Source organism: Egretta garzetta, unplaced genomic scaffold (assembly GCF_000687185.1).
Source record: "Egretta garzetta isolate BGI_Z169 unplaced genomic scaffold, ASM68718v1 scaffold55, whole genome shotgun sequence".
NCBI classification, from domain to species: domain Eukaryota; kingdom Metazoa; phylum Chordata; class Aves; order Pelecaniformes; family Ardeidae; genus Egretta; species Egretta garzetta.
Window position 1 is genome coordinate 631,625 of NW_009259863.1, and position 18,054 is coordinate 649,678.

At 36.9% G+C, this 18,054-nt stretch overlaps 1 protein-coding gene across 1 annotated transcript in view; it reads right to left on the minus strand.

The window, feature by feature from the left end:
• ADGRB3 (adhesion G protein-coupled receptor B3) overlaps nucleotides 1-18,054 on the minus strand; it is a 477,601-nt gene that overhangs the window by 85,245 nt on the left and 374,302 nt on the right. Inside the window, exons 16-18 of the mRNA XM_009640074.2 lie at nucleotides 17,821-17,947; nucleotides 16,033-16,136; nucleotides 12,423-12,525 (exon numbers count right to left, since the gene is read on the minus strand). Coding sequence (XP_009638369.1) covers nucleotides 12,423-12,525; nucleotides 16,033-16,136; nucleotides 17,821-17,947 — 334 coding nt within the window. The remainder of the gene's footprint in view (nucleotides 1-12,422; nucleotides 12,526-16,032; nucleotides 16,137-17,820; nucleotides 17,948-18,054) is intronic.

The window sequence follows — 18,054 nt, forward strand, 5'->3', positions numbered from 1 at the left end:
GAGAACAGAGTGCAAGGCTGATACATTTACTCAAGCTTTTCCCTATGGGAGGGGCGAGTATGAAATAAGTTGAGGCTCTGAGTGGAGGGAGAAATAAAATAAAAATGTTTATAACTGTTAATAAATCAAATTGAAAATTTGTTGATGTTGGAAATACTCCCAGAGCCTTAATGATAGGCTTATTTTTATCAACAACAACAATAATTAATAATTAATGCTACATGTCTCTCAGACGCATCTTGGCAACTAAAATTAGCGAGTATAAAATGTTACATTTCAAATTATATACTTAGTATGGATGTCTCCTCCTACAGAATCTCCCAGACTATATACATGTCCATCACGCCATGACATGATATAGCCAAATTACCTTTGGAAAGTTTATCTCTATGCTGTCTGCTCCTCTGCTGGGAATTCCCTTAGTGGATGCTCTGTAACCTGCACAGATCAGATAACTTTGCCTGCAGAGCCAACCACTGAAATCAGTGTCATCATCTGTACACACAGCAGCATCTCTGAACCAGTTGTAACGACAGGTTTAGATCATTGTAGGAAAGAAATCTTCCCTTCCAGATGCCAGAAGGCATAAGATTTTTTTAATTTAATTTTTTTTTTACTGTATTTAGAAACTGGGTAACATTTCATTATAGATCTATTCTTATATTTTAGAAGCTACTGAAAACAAAAGCTAGAAAAAGTAGACCATGGTGAGAGAACCAGACTATCACAGGGCAGTATTGTGCGTATGAGTCTTATAAGAAATTTGGAGAAGAAATAAGCTAGGGACTGCACTGAAAGGCTACTTGTTTTGTGCATTCATAATCATCCATTTTTTTATTCCCTTTTCTTCAACACCACTTAGACAAATTCCTTCCAGAAGTTTAAGCTTTCACAGTCTGCACTAGCAGATTTCTGCTCATCAGTTTCTAAGGGACACCAGTGAATCCAAGTGACCTAAACCAGTCCTTCTAGCTGACACATGATCACAGGTTTAAATATAGAGAACAGAAGGATCATGAGCTGAGAGTAGGAAAGCCCATATGAATTCTTATTATTTACCACTAATACTGTGTAACACTGAGAGATACCAAGGTCCAGTTGTGCTGGGTGCAGTATACACACATCATGAACGGAAAACCTGCAAAGCACTTCTTTGACAAAGAAAACTTGAAGTGCTGCTTCGGCTCTGTTTTGTTTATCATACCTATTCACTGAAGTATTGAAATGGCAATGAACAGAGACCTCCAGGGGCTCAAACACACGGTCAAGTCATCATGGCATAACAAGTGTCAGCTGAGCTATATCAATAACTTGTGTGCATGCTCTTAGCCATAGCAACTGCAAGGCAACACAATTTGGCTTAGTTCTGATTCATTTCAGGCTTTGCATTTGCTACTGGCAAAATGTGTGCATGGGGATTAATGCCACAATTCGAAGCTTTGAAAGCTTCCTATCTGCAATTGACAGACAATTCCGTACAATTAAAAAGACATGTTTCATTGTTTAATGGCTAATGTTTAACTAGGATAGATATGTTCTTTAGGTGTTTATGGAATGTGATTGAGTCTTCTCACTAAGGTTTAAAACTCTGAATAGAATATATTTTTAATGCTGTTAGATACTATTGTTCTTTCCAAAAGGAAGAATCCTTTAGAAATGAATGGAAACAGACACTTGATCAGTGTAAACTCTTATAAATTGGTTTCTGGAGCAATTCTATGGCATGAGGTTTTTGAATAGCTACAAGAGACAAACTGAGTCCAGCAGCAGTTCTTGTCCATCATGAATGCTGCCTTGATACTGAGATCTAACTATGATTCCTAGCAAAACCATTTTTCCTCCACTGTAGTACAACTGCAATGGCTTGTGGAACCACTCAGTTTGGTAAAATCTTATTACTATTCTGTATTGACTTTAAAAGATAAGCGGTGCCAAAATGAAGGTTTTATAGCAATAATTAAACTGCTAACACTCAAGCCTGGATTCTGATTGACTTGACATAAGAGGATATGCACTAAAAGACAGAGACTTGAAAGCCCTTTTAAATATAAGAAGTGTAAAATCTCAATGCAAATAACAAAAGCTTTGCAATTAATCCCATATTTTTAAACCCCAAGTTTCAATAGCTGTAGGTTCTGACACATTGGACTTTGTTGTCCTGTATGGTTCAGCTAAGCTTGTTAAAGAAGCCATTCTCATTCTAAGCCTTCACCTAACTTTAAGTGGTATTTAAAGAATAATAAAACCATTTAGATTTCCTAGCTTAAAGAAATTATTTAGCAAATATGGGATAGGTTGAAGATGTGACTTTTTATGAAATAAAGAGCATAAAGCACAAATTATATGCCATGCTACTAATTAGAGACAGATATGCAATCACTTACTAATGGAACAACATTTTGTGCCAACCTTATTCATACTTCCTTCCAACTGCTGGACTCCTTGTGCCAGATATATTTCAGTTTTCTTCAGAAGGGAGAGATAGTAACATGTTTTCCATCCTGTTTTTAAACCCAGAAGTCTAGTGCAAACTGAACTTTCTTGACATTTCAGAAATTCTATCAGTTTTAACAGCTTGAGGCCTTTTTATTACAAACATGTACATTTCCCTGCAGGGTTCTGGAAATCTCACAATTACATTCATTAAAAATGTCCATGATTATAGCCAAATGCATGCTTCATAAATTTACCTTTACAGTTTTCTTTCAACAATTATTCTGAGCATAATTTTGTATTAAATTCCACAAAATGTGCACTTATTCATCTACAATGTCAGTTTTACATAAATTTTGACAAAATCTTCAAAAGACAAAAACACAGTTACTGTCAAATTTTTCAGTACCAGGTTTGATGTCTATGCTGTGACTCATTCAGACTCAACATAATAAGCATGTATGTCCATGAAAACAAATATAAAAAGGTCATGTTTCAGCAGCAGTCTAAAATTAGAGGCACTACCAGCATTTTACACTAGCACCAAGATGATTTCTGGGTACATAAATTTGGGTCCTTGATTATACCTAGGAATCCCTTTATTTGACAAGCTGATCATCCCTCTCATGACAAAGTCTTGCTGGGACCCAGCAAGTATCTAACATTGCTTTTTCTCATGATGTAATAAATAGTCTCGGACTGTACTTCATAAATGCTGGATACAATGAGTTCAGCACACAGTGAGAACATTTTTTTTCATCAGAAAGAAAAAGCAGGAAAGAGCAGAATTTTTGTGATCATCCCTGGCTTTCTGTCCAATTGTTGGTCTCTATGTAGAACAGAGATTTGCATCCTGCTTGTCCAACTTCCCATGAAATTGCACCTACCATCACCCTGTAGAAGAGCGAGAAAGTAGAAATGGGAAAGACACCCTTGTGCTTTTCCTGTTGAAACCTGGGTACTTGTAGCCAGGAAAAAAGATTCATAGGTAAACAAAAAAAAGAAACTTGAGATACAGTCTCATCCCACATTATTTTTTTTCTTTTTCTCCAAAGGTATACAAATATAAAATGAATAAACAGGTCTGGACATAGGCACTGGAACCAGACCTTAATCTTAGCACCTGAGAACAACTATCATTTAAGCCATGGCTTAAAATCAGTCACAAATTAAACAATCTAATAAGCTACAGGGTAGGTTAACTCACATTTGCCCAGGTAAAACCCTCTTGTACTTCTGCAGCGATTGGTTTTGGCTGCTGTTTAAACAACATCCTGGAAGAGTTTCATCGAATCTAGCAAAATATTGTTAACTTTTTTTTTTTTCCAGTTGCTACACAAGCAAGAGGGACTCCAGTGTACAAAGTGAACTGATTCACCAGCAAGCTCTGTTTTCAGAACAGAGTGTCCTTCAGTCATAAGTAACAAATACAAACCCCACGATTAATTTTCATACTACTAAATCACTTCCGAGCCTGATTTTCCCAACTTTTATGTGATACTATTTCTAGAACTTTAAAGTAAATGTAGGGCTAGAGAATACTTTCATGTATAAGAATCACAGGACTGAGCCCCATAGCTTTTATAGAATTAAGTATGTAGTGTTAAGGAATGAATACTGATTTTACAGTTTTGGATCAGACCAATCTGAGAATCACACCAATCCAATAGTCATTTCCCTTATAATGCTCTCATTGACTTGACTGCAGTATATAGGCGCCTAAAAACTCTGACCTAGGAGAATACAAGAAAAAAAAAGTAGAATTGTACAAATGAACTTCACAGTGTGTGTCAAGGTTAAACCACACCATATGTTCCTGAAAATATGCAGACACAACAGGGAGTTGTAGGGAAGTATAAATAAAATCCAGCACAATAGGTAGATAATCTTTTGCACAAAATTTACACTATTATTCCTTGAATGATAGTCTTTTAAAAGACTTTGTGTTTTCTAACATGTTTAATTGTGTTATAAAGAAAGAGTAATGATGTAATAATTATTGTAGTAGGGCATAAGATTTGCATTGCATTTATCTCAGGGTTGTATTTTTTAATGTATTAGTTTACCAGATATATCTATAAAAAATACCTTACTGTGTTTCTTTATCTGTTTTAGTTTATGTGACAAATGGATTCTACGCCTACATTCTTAGAAATGGTAGTCCACATAGGAAAATCCATGTGGGAAAGTCAACTTTCGTACTAGAATGAAAGTAATGAAGTAGCTGAATGTTAATTTTTGCTATTGCTGCTATCATTATTACTTAAAGCATTTAGTCTTGTGAAGACTATTCCTATTGTATATTTATTTAAAAATCCATTTCACCATTTTACTTAGAAGTGGTTATGGTTTCTTTTTTCTTAAAACTAAGATTATGTAAATGAAAGACATGAACATTTAGCTGTCTGTAGGTTGATCTACTTGCCATTGGCTGCTTTTCTATTTCCACTGAAATTCAACAAATAAGCAAAAGAGAAGTTGAAAAAAGGTGTGAAGCCCAAAATAGCCACTTGAGTCATCAACAGATTGTCTGAAATTATTCAAACAGGTGTTTGTGAGAGAATGAGCTATTCTCCCCAGGGCTGTGGGGGTGAATTCTAGAAGAGAAAACAACTACTCTAAACAGGTCCTGAAGAACAAAGAGGAAAACCCCCACTATTTTGGGAAGAGTAGGACAGCAGAGGCCTAATGCAGGAAAGTCTGAGTTATTTCCTTTTTTTGCGCTAAGGCAGGACAGCAGAGGCATACATGCCAGCACCAAGTCCAGCACCATATCCAGGGAGGGAGTAGACAACACCCGTGCAACATTCCTCAGCTCATGCATGCAATGTGTGGTGGGGTGGGTCAGTGGGAGAAGACCCTCAGCACCTGAGACCACCTGAGAGTTGCACCAGTGTGAGCCATAGGTCAGATACAGTCTAAGTCTTTCACTGGCAAACCTTGGTAAATTTTGGTTTACAAACCAACATAATTTTTGCTTTTCAAAATAAAGCTCATTCAAATGAGCTCCAATAAATTCTCTCACAATATTCTTGTAACCAGGCTAGGAGGTCACAACTGGATGAATGGACAACCAGATGGATAAAAAACTAGTTGGATGGTTGGCTTAGAGTGTAATGGCAATTTTCCTGGAAGCAGATAACAAGCAGAGTACTACACGGGTTTATTGAGGGGCCATAGGTGTCAATGATCTGGAGTAGGTGGTGGTTGTTCATATACTTTGTAGACAACACCAAACTGGGGGTACCAGTCTATACGCTCAAGGGCATGGCTGCCATCCAGAGAGACCTAGACAGGCTAGAGTGATGGGTAGTGAGCTGAATATGAGTCAGCAGTGTCCCCTGGCAACTCAGATGGCTGACAGCTTCTGGGGTTGCATCAAGAAAAGCACAGCCAGTAGGTCGAGGGATGGATTGTTCTCCTCTGCTCAGCACTCATTAGACCATATCTAGAATACTGTGACCAGTAGAATTGAGTTGCCTAATGCATGGAAGACTTTGATAAACTGGAGTGAGTTTAGCAGAGGCCACCAAGATGCTTGGGGGCTGGAATACTTGTCCTGTGAAGAGAGGCTAAGGAAGGTGGGCTTTTTCAGTCTGGAAAAGACATGGCTTCAGTGGCATCTAACAGTAGCTTGTCAGTGCCTATAGAGAGATTACTGAGAAGGTGAAGCCAAGCTCTTCACAGTGATGTGTGGTGGGATAACAAGCAACAATGGGCATAAATTGAAACAAGAGGTCCAGACCAACTATATGGAAAACTTTCTAACCATGAAGATAGTCAAGCAGTGGAGAAAGTTTCCCAGGGAAGTTGTGCAGTTTCCACAGCTGGAAATTTTCAAGACTTGACTATATAAAGCCCTGAGCAGCCCATTCTGATGCTACAGCTGACCCTGCCTGGAGAATGAGTTTGGACCAGATGATCGGGGTTGGACTAGATGACCTCTAGGGGTCCCTTCCAACCCAAAACATTCTATGATTCTATGATCTTCCAACCTGAAAAATTCTGAAAAATAGCTCACAGAACACTTAAACAGATTCTGGGGAGTGGAGGCAGAGAACACATGCTGTTAATATCTACCCAATTTCTTCCCTGTAATCCACTTACAATCAAAATGTCTGTTTTGTTTAGAAATAGCAAACTGAATGATAAAGTTGATGTATTTTGAGAAACAGACTGGCAGGCACTTTTGAGAAGAATGTTACCTTCTCCTCTGAGGCAGGTAACAGTAGCATGAATGACAATGTTTACTGATCTTGGGTAAGAAAGATCTGCTCCCAGAGGTTCTCTTGAGAATCTAAAAGCAGGTAGTTAATTCAGCTGATGTTAACGGGTTTTGTCAGAATTTGGCATGGTAAAGCAGTGTTGCTTAAACAGACCTACTCCTGTAATAGTTATTCAGTTAAGTGGGCTCTCCTCCTGTTAATTTTTTCTGAGTTCCTGAATACACAGCAGGCAGATGTGTGTGGTACAGTGCGTAATAGTTATTCAGTTAAGTGGGCTCTCCTGTTAATTTTTTCTGAGTTCCCGAATACACAGCAGGCAGATGTGTGTGGTACAGTGCACTCGGACTGCTGACCTATTTATTGGTGTGTTTCTGTGATGGCTGACCTATACCAGAGGCTCTGTGGCTCAGCTGTTCAAAAAGCTGTTACACAAAGGAAGAGATGACAATCAGCAGAGTAGGTATTAATTTGGAAGCTGGGTACTGGCAAAAATGGAAGGATATTTTCCTGGGCTTCAATGGCTTAAATGGCTGGTATTCCCCTGTAGTTCTCTGAGCAAGACCTGAAATATGGAGTGCTACTGCCTGACATACTAAATTCCCTACTTCCTCATTGATTTTCTAACACAGCCTTAATGCTGTGTTAGCATCATTTCTCTGTTCACTCCATCTGCTCTTAGGTCTCCCCTGCTGTTTCCTAGGAGATATATTGCCATGATGCCTGCATCTGTAAGGCAGTGGCAGATATGGGGCAAGAGCCACATGGTTAGAGGCAGCATTAGTACCACCTGAACATCTGCAGGGTTCTCAGGGGATCCCGCCACCCACTGTTTCTCAAACCTGAGGGAGCTCTAGTTACACAGTCAGCTGCTTCAGAGTGCTATGGGAATGGGATGCTGTGGCTTCTCAACTCCTTTCCATTTCTATTTGCTTCTTTCAGGCTAGAACCTCTATTAAAAAAAAAATAAAAAGACTGAAGTGGGGTTATTTTTGTCCAGCTGGCCTATTTAGTGAACTTTCTAATCTTACTATCTACAAAATTTTATGGGGCTTTTGCTTGTTTACAATGCATTTATCAAAACTAATGATTGCTTATGTTATGTGTTTTAGGTGGTCAGGATATGTCTTTTTCATATCTTTTCAGGTATGGTCTAAGAGACAAATTCCAAAGTGTAATAATAAGCATAATAAACTGAATTTTGCAATTAAATAGGGATGACAGAAAATATCAGGGTTGCTAAATCTTGTCCTTTGCCTTGACATCTTCCCTGTTCTTCCCTTGGTAGGCACACATAAACCTGACTAGGTCTAATAAAATATACAGAGTCTTATGACATTTCTAAAAATATGCCTGTTTCTCACAAGTGACCCCGAACTCCAGCAATGATCTCTGAAACAGATAGCATATGAAATAATTAACTTTTGCCCATATGTATAATGAATTCTATGGTTTATTTTAAATTGTATTAATCTTTGTTTTCTTCACAGGAAAAACAGATAAACCAGAATTGTTTACATCAAACAGCTAATGTGTTTTTATTTAGACAGAACTGTGAAAAAAACCCAGGGTATTTTCTGAATGTATCAAAAGGAAAGAGAATTTATGGAAAAAATCCACATAATATTAATCAATAAATTATTCAGGGTAGGGAATCTATTCCTTAAATGGGATCAGAAGTGTAGTAAATATTTATAGTTTAAGCATTAAAGATCCATACATAGAAGAAATGCAACCATTTTTCTTGATGGTAAGAAGAACATTAGGAAACATAATATAGCAAGAGTTACCTTACAGTGAAAACCTACAAATCACTGATAGATATTTCCTCAAAGAAAACCATCAGTATCTTCAAAGTAAATACATTGTGCTTTTGTAGATGTTAGGGGTATCTCATAGTATTTGTGAAATAACAGATATTTGAGTAGTTTTAGCTTATATATGAAAAGCATTACCCTTCCTTAATTCAGGAGACTTAATTTCAATGTTACAACTAAATTCAACTTAAAGGACTCTCTCCAGTGTATCAGTTGCATATCCTCAAATTTAAATATGATTATGTGGCTAACATTTAACACTGAAAAGAAAACAAGAGACAGAAAGAAATACCAAAGTAAATTAATATGCTTCTCATACCTAGTATAACATTTGAGTATATTTAAACAAGACACATAATTAATTTCATAATATTCTTGTAAATTCAGCCTTCAGTGACCTGTATTTCAAAACAGGATCTGACAAAACAGAAATATCTTACACAGTCTGAAACATTAAGAAGGCTTTGAATAAAGTTCTGCATTTTAAAATGTTTGGGGAAACATACTGGAAAAAGCAGAACATTTCTCAGCTGTATCCTTCAATAAAATGCACAACACGTTTTGCTAAGAAGGAATAAAAGAGCAAGGCTTTTCTGTTGACAAAAGGCTTTTTTACTATCCCAGTCTAAATCTTCCAAGAGAAACCATACTCTTCTCCATGCCCCCTGTCACGAACTATTCTAAAACAAGCTGAAAAGCCCCATGACCTAGACCTCTGGTCTAATGTTGGTATCCTTGACTTACTGAAACTGGAGAAAAATTCATTTTTAAACATGGAATATTAGAAATGGAAAAGCTATGGTAGATTGAAAGAATATAAACTACTTCTACGTGTCCTCTGTAACTATCTTGTCCATTCCTGCCTGTGGGAAATACCGTGATTTTTTTTTTACTGAAAAAAAGACAGAACTTAGCTGAACCAAAGAGAGTGCAATATTCAAAATCACTCTTCACTAAAGGAAGCTTTTGTAAAAACATTGAGGATATACTCAGCCTTCAGAGAGCAGAGCTAAACCTAACATAGTAAGCAGCTATGATTTACATAAAACAGTAGGAAAATAACAGAAAACCTGCACTTATCCAGACCAAGAGACTCAATATTTTTTTCTTTGTTGCAGATGTCAATGGGTGTACTAAAATGAACCACAGAAAATTCCTGGTGACTGAATAGCATTGAAATGAATAAAAGTAGTTGGTTCGGTGTTTAATGCAGATAGAGAAAACCACACACTGCAAACAGACTGACAATATGCTGTTTGTTATAAATATGTCTTCGATATGCTTAATTTACACATTGTTCAACTTTAAACTGGAATTCAGCTTTGACGACATTTACAAGCACCTATTCTCAAATGGAATATACACAAAGACAGAGCTGGGGACAATATAAACTCAGAAGCAAAGTCAAACTAAAGCATGGAAAAAAGGGGCATTCTTCAACTTCGTGAATATCAGCAGCATCATATGGACATCAACTACGTGCCCCAATAAACATAAAAATGAGAACAGAACAGAGTAATTTTCTCTGATACATTAAAAAACGTGAGCTCATCCTCTTGCCATAAAACACCACCTCAGCCTTTATTTAGGAAAAAATTTCTGCTGACTTGAATATTACATTGTCTTGATAAAATATTCCCAAGACTTCTCCTGAGATTTTCAAACACTGAAAATCCAAATGGTTTGATTTCGAATAAATAATAAAATCACAGAAACAAATCTGAAGTGGTTTTCATCTTAAACCATAGGTAAAGACCTGATTTTCTTTCTGAAGTTCCCATTTATAAATTTAATTTTCCAGCTCAGCGTAATGAAAACATAATTTTTCCTACAGATGTCAGCATTGTAATCTAGATCTATGGACTAAAAATCAAACACTGGCTTCGTCTGGTCATATATGATCTTTGAAAACAAAAAATTCAAAACCTGAATTCAAATACATCTGATGCCAAAACACATCCTTACTTACAAACCTACTGAAGTCATACCTGGATCTGATTGCTTTAATTTGAATAAGCTTTTGCTGAACAGTGGTTTTAGCTGGCAATTTTGTTGATGGAGCATTCACAGGCTGGCCTCTTGGAGCGACAAAATATTCACATATCAGTGGACATAATGATAACAAGATTTTTGGTCTGTAACAAGGAATATCTTCTTTGCTATAAAAAATGTATTCTGCCTTTGATCCATTAGAGGTACTCCCTGGCTAGAAGCTCCCTTGTGGTACATGTATCAAAAGCAAGATGTGGACTCAAAAAGAAGATCAGTGTAGGAAAAAGTGGTATTTTAGAGTAATTTTTCAGGTCATATATTCAAAACGTAAATTTTGTGATGTGTTGGTGTTTATGTCAATTATTTCCTCTGAACATCTCCATTTTTTCAATCTGCTCTTCTCACAAATAAGTCAATATAATATCTCTGTACTTTCAGGAGTTCAGGAAAGAGAAGTGCAGGAGCTCAAAGAGATTAAGATTAAAAGAAAGGAACTGGATTGAAGGCATGATTTAGTCCAGAGTTCCCTGAGTCAAGCATCAAAGAAAATCTGCCAGCATACCTAAGGAACATGTTATCAAACACAGTTGTTCTGATGCCCTCAAACCCCAATTCCATAGTGGCAATATACGCAGGAACTTCACCTACTGAACCATATTTGCTCATCAAATACATAATAAAATAGGATACATGACTATGCATGTCAGTGCTGAAATTCTAGAGAGGCTTAATCCTTTTTCTGCACTCTGGCACTCTGAGGTTGCTTGTGCAATTCTGACTTTTTTTCCACTGAATAAAATCTGTGAGAGGCACATGGGTTTCTTCCGCAAATCCATATTTTGTTCATTTGTACCTCTACATGCTTTCAAACCTTTAAAGCATATTAATATCTTAATTTTAATTATTTTGTTAAATTATGTGTTGGAATTGACTATGTTTGTTTTAGGTATGTTTTACAAAGTACAGCTATGTGACTTGCATTGAATTTATGAGACTTCTGACTGCTAAATTTCTAAGCGCTCATTTGAAAAGAATAAAAGATTCATTATAGATATGTTGTAGAAACACCAGTAATCCTATAGCAGGTGATGAACGTATTTCATTAGATATTTGAAAAATTAAGATGAGCAGTGTATTGAGTAGTTTAAAACATCAGGATAAAGAATTACTTTAAAGATCCTTGCTCACTCCAAAACTTAACAGCATTCTGTCACATACTACCCTCTTCACCAATTACATCCTACTTTCTATTCCAAGGTATCATGTAGCTATAGTTAATTTTAAGCAACCACTTCTTGTCACTTCTGAAAGTTGCCTAGCATCACTAAGCACTGGGTGATGCCTCAAAACACGGGTACAGCCCTGCTTGACAGGAGAGGGACAAATGACAACTATGTTCAGAAAGAGTCTGAAAACAGATTAGTAATAAATCCGCATGTATCACTAAGTAAGGTATGCAGGGTTCTTACTTTCTTACAGCTACATCAGTCAGAGATTTAACAGTTCTATAGCTTGTTATGATGTCTGTTTCTGCACCTTTTCAAGAGTAGTACTCTAACTTCTAAGCAATTTCTACTTGCCTTTCGAGTAGCAGTGTGTTAATAAAAAGACAAAAACACTGTAGCGCAATCCCATTACAACTGTTATAATGAACCAGAATTTGTGCTTTTGATGTTGAGTCTTTGAACTTTTTTGCTTTGAAATTTCGTTATAAAACATACAAGTCTACCACAGAGAACACAGCTTATCCAGAGGGAACAATACCAAAAGGGATTTTTGGAGGGGAAAAAAAGACTACGAAAGACGGTAAATATTTTCTCTTGTCTGTTAATATTTTACCAAAAATGCCAAGTCCTATGAGTATAGGACTAAATGGATGCAATTATTTTAAGCTAAACACAAATAAAACAAAGATATCAATATTGAAGTGCAAATTTAATACAGTCCATCATCATACCTTGTTATGCGTCTGAGTTTGTCCAACCAGGATAAGGATATTTGATGAGATAATGGACAGGCAGAAATTGATTAGAATTATTGACCTCTCAGATCTGATGTACCTGTTCAAATAAACAAAGAGAAGGTACAACCTTTCTAAAAGGAAAACAACTAGTAAGTCATACAAAGCTTTGAAGCAATTCTTGCATTAAATATTGGAGATAGTCTGCAAGGTAAGCACTCTCTTTCAAGTGTTCAGGGAGAGTATCAGGGAGCTATCACATTACAAACATAGGAGCTATGGTATTTTGATAGATATTCTGCAATTTACTCTCAGTATCTTGGTATATTTTAAAAATAATCTATGAGTGCTTCTTTTAAAAACTGCTGGCAACATTGTTCTAACACCACACTGATAATAACGGGCTTGCGTGCATTCATGTCAGGAACTTCTTATGCTCTCTGCTTATTCCTGGGAATATCCACAGCTGGCATAGACCACTCACGATAACTAACTTCAGCAAAAAGATGGTGATTTACATAAACAGAAGAGCTGGTCCATGATGCGTAAATAAGATGCAGGTTGGTTGATGATACTATGGCAGCGCAATTTGAAACATGTTATTGGGATAACAATAACATTAATCTTGAAGTTCCACCACATTTACATAATAGTTTGCATGAAGAAACAATAATACTGTAATATCTTCATCTTCATAAGGCCTAATGCTAAAAAATAGTGAAGTTTGTACAGAAAGATTAAATTATAGCAGTGAGTAACACACACTGTCTCTTTCAAACTTATTGTATTCATTTTAGAAGTAGGCTTAGGATGAAAAAGTCAAATACTCTTATCACCTATTTCCTTACAGGATGCAAATGTTCTCATTTTTCTGTATCCAGCCCTTTATATGCTACAGGACAGAAAGAGAATGATTATGGTTTCAAGTGAAGTACCTTACTAAACTTGATTTTCAGAGCTGCTTATAGAGTAAATGTTGACTACAAAAGTAAATGAAAGTTAAGGGTGCTCAGTTCCTCTGAAGACCATGCCATATGTTTATATACTCTATGATCTATACTGTACACTGCTCACTAGAGTTTAGTTAATATTGCTTTCTTCTCCTGAGCTGTACACCAACAGCTGATTCCCTGAGGAGGTCATATTAAAGAGTACTGAACCCATGAGAAATGCCAAGCTTTGGACATGAAATAAACTATAGTCCTTTCTCCTCAGTTATCAATTCAGTAATACAGCATTACACCTTTTAGTTAAGAAGTCAGGACAACCTTGATACCAAAATCCACATTTTTCTTTAAAATATAACAGTCTTGTTACGACTAGTTCTATGAGTTGCAAACAAATACAGAAAGTCCAGTGCCTTTGTCTATACAGTCAGTATGCTGCTACTTTCTAACTTGTTAGCTATTAATTCACCTGGGCCAGTTCCCAACACTGAGTATCCATGGACTATAAAGGATCTTAGTGGTTGAGTAAATACAGTGCAAGCAGGAGCTCATAGCATTGACTTAAGGTTTTAGTTTTTCTGCCAGCCCGCTATTAATGAAGGGAAGGGAAGGGAAGGGAAGGGAAGGGAAGGGAAGGGAAGGGAAGGGAAGGGAAGGGAAGGGAAGGGTGAGTATTTCACTGGAAGGGAAGGGAAGGGAAGGGAAGGGAAGGGAAGGGAAGGGAAGGGAAGGGAAGGGAAGGGAAGGGAAGGGAAGGGAAGGGAAGGGAAGGGAAGGGAAGGGAAGGGAAGGGAAGGGAAGGGAAGGGAAGGGAAGGGAAGGGAAGGGAAGGGAAGGCTGAGTATTTTACTGACACTGAATTTATTTTTCAATTTGAATTTTCAGTTGGGGGGATCAAACCAATCAACTGTAAAATAAAGCTCACACAGGCTTCTTCAGACTAGAATACCTGTATCTCATGTCACTTCTGAAGAGGCCCTGACATTCAATGGAAAGGTGGGTGTTCCAAAATATAAATACAGACATAGGGTCAAAATATCAAATTCCTCCCTACCCCTAGATTTATAAAAACAAGCATACATACATATACGTTTCAGTGCCTATCTTCTCCCTATAGTTGGTTGCTGTGTGTGCTTGAGAAATGTGTTTGAAGGCAAATTTTAATGATTCAAATGACAGGCCACTCAGTTGTCATAATACTTTCAAAATATCTCACTGATAGAACACTGAGATCTATATGAGTTATCTTCCTCAGCTGCATGGAGAATCCACACTAGGTCCATAACACATCACATACTTTTTTTTTCTCCACCTGGAAGTTACCAGAATCATAGAATCATAGAATGGTTTGGGTTGGAAGGGACCTTAAAGATCATCTAGTTCCAACCCCCCTGTCAGAGGCAGGGACTCCTCCCAATAGACCAGGTTACTCAAAGCCCCATCCAACCTGGCCTTGAACACTTCCAGGGATGGGGCATCCACAACTTGTCTGGGCAACCTGTTCCAGTGCCTCACCACCCTCATAGTAAAAAATTTCTCCCTTATATCTAATCTAAATAATGGAGAAGACTAGTTCCACTGAGCATGACAGTATTTTCATCCAAGTGCTAAATATATCAGGGACTGAAAAAATAACACTATAATTCTTCAGATGGGAATTATATCCTGAAATACGCTCATTCTTAGCTTTGACAGACAAGAACTGACAATTCTTATACTCTTTTCATTATAACTTATGTAACTAGATAGTCTATATTTATTATATATATGTGTCTAATCCTGTGAGTCTCTGTGGCTACATAAAAGAGTGAAAGAGAAAAGGGTGTAAAATTATCAAGCTGCTTCCAAAAGCAACATTCTATTGGTTGATTTTACATTACTCCAGAAATTATTATTTTCTCCTTGTGTTTATTCTTATTTGCATAAGAACCTATTTTTCTTTTATTATGGAAAAAAATTCAATCAGAGCCTATGTTCACTTTTAAAAAATATTTATTACTTTGCATGACTTTTACTTTTACTTTTCCATTTCTTCTAAACTAAGACATCATGCTATTTCTCATCACTTCTCAAATTAATTTTCTCCATAAGTATCAACTGCACATTTAAGTCAATATAATACTTTAGTGTAGCAAACTCAGGATGGAAAGAAAGTCTATTACTGGAATGCACCACCACACTATTTGAGATGACTTCATTTTGTGGTCTTTCTTTGAACCTATAACCAAAACCAGTTGACTAAACCTCCCTAAATCTGCAATATCTGTTGTGGCACTTTGATATGTCACTTTTATAACATAGAAGGTTTTTTTAAATGAAAATGGAGGAAAAGCAGTCAAAGATATAGGCCAGAAGCCTCACATGAAATTTATCTTATAGAAGAATCTGTAATATGTTGATTAGCACTATGAATACCCCACTGAAAGAGCAACACCATTCACACTGAAGAGGAGAAAGAAGTGGGCTGTACCATCGTCTGTAGGCCAAGAGAGTAAAACTAATCGATCACATCAACAAATTTAGGGGTCAAAACATGCACTACATTTTGATTTTTTTTTCTTTTCCAAATAATAACTGTTGCATCTAATGCTCTCTTTAAATTTTAATTCAACTAAATATAACTATGAATTCACATTCAGCTTTGTCAATCCATCACATACCTCCATAGCGCTGCATAAACAACTGCTAGGGTGATCAAGGCCAAGCATGAAAGACCACTGCCTACTATTAAGGTCACTGAGGGTGTACCAGATGATTCCATGATCTGTAGGTTACAACAGACAACCATGAAGAAAAACCATCCTCCAGCAATTAAAACAACAAGTCAAAAGAGAAAAGCAACAAAAGTAAAATGATAAGAGCAGCCACGCTGTCACAGATAGCTTCAGTAATATTACTTATGAAGCAGAAGTCAACTTAATTCCAAAACTGATCCATGAATAACTCTGAGATCTGATTAATTACTGATACATTCCTTAGAGGCCTTCAAGCTTTAAAATGCCTTACAATATCTGCACGATATTTTGAAAAATAAAGGAAGTAGTAATATTACGATGTAACAGGAGACTATGACATTGGCACAAGTTGAAACTACTTCCCATCCTTAAAATGAATTAAAAGATCTATTTCTCTTGAGAAACAGCAATATTTAGAATTATGCATTAAAAAAACAGTTTGGTTTTACTGTAATATATTAAAGATCATCCAGTAATTTGTCCCAGAATTTGATTCATGCTTGTTGCAGAATTACCAAACTTTCTGAGTTTTAATAACTTTGACTTCAATCCACTATTCTCACACACTTAATTTCCTTGGGCCCCTGATTGTCTAGAAGGAATGGCAAGATATCTATGGCAACCATATCATAAGCCTTCTGTAAACAAGCTGGAAATTTAGAATTATTTCATTTGTACTCTGTGTATTAATAAAAAATGAAAATAAATAAATGACCTTGAAAACAAGCTGGCTTCCCCTGCTGTAAAAAAAACTATGATAGTCATATATCAGGTAAGGTTTTTCCTCCGTGTGTATAAGTGCTTATGTTCTGAAATAGACATGGCATTTGCTAATGCAATTGGAAAAAATTTAGGTCTAAAAGTTTGAAAGGATACTGTGGCTGGTTTACCAAAATGCTTTATAAAGCCTCAGGGATGTATTGTTAATTACATTTTATCAAGATATCTTTTGTCACCCAAATAGGAGATAAGACTGAATGTACTTTTAGGCCAGATCTCAGGCAGAAAGTAACATTTTATTTCAACCACTTTGTTCCAAACTGATCTACTTTGCTGTTAAAATGAGTCTGATCGTACGCTTCCAAAACCAGGAAAATGAAATTATGCCTTAGCAGGATAACTTCACAAATATTTGGGTTTTAGCTATTTTTACATTCAATAAGGCTGGGAGTGTCTGCTTATGCACTTAATGTCCCCTCTTTCTCATGAAAACTTGATTATTTCTCTTACATCACATCAACAGACAACATTGAATATCTGTGCTGAAAATGTCCAATGCAGATCTGCAATCTGTTTAACTACAGTATCCAGGGTTTTCCTACCAAGAGCAATAATAAAGCCCTGTACATTCCCCTGGAAAGGCTCACAACCTTTAAAGAGCTTGTTAAGTTGATAATTGTTCAATACAAAAGTTTTCAACACATTTGCATCACAATTAGAAGGCTCTCTCTGAAAAATTCAGAGTTCGAGAACATGCAAATTTCACTAGGATTTAGTTATATCGCAGAATCTGGAATTCAGTTCTCTGAGACACTGTAGACACCAGGAGACTAACGTTTGCCTACCTGCAATATTAAACAATTCCTCAATGCAACGTCTGAAATATACCTGAGAGGAAAGCTCGACCGGCCCTCCCCACCCCCCCGCTCCGCAGCCCCCCCGCTATTGCCTTTTGCATTAAAACTGGATTTTTTTCCCCCCTTTGTTACTTACTATTTCTCTAGGTTGCTGAGCCAAAATGGCGAAGGTAGAGAGACGATCACATAAGCATTTCGTATGGGATGCATCGGTAAGCACAGTTTTACATCCCTGGGTGGACCAGGTTCCCAAAGAGTCGTTCCTGCAAAGGAGAGAGAGAGAAGGAGGGGGGGGGGAGGGGGCGGAAAATCGGGATAATTACGCCTGACGGCCAATTCCGTGAGGAGACAATGCAGTTTAGTTCCCGGA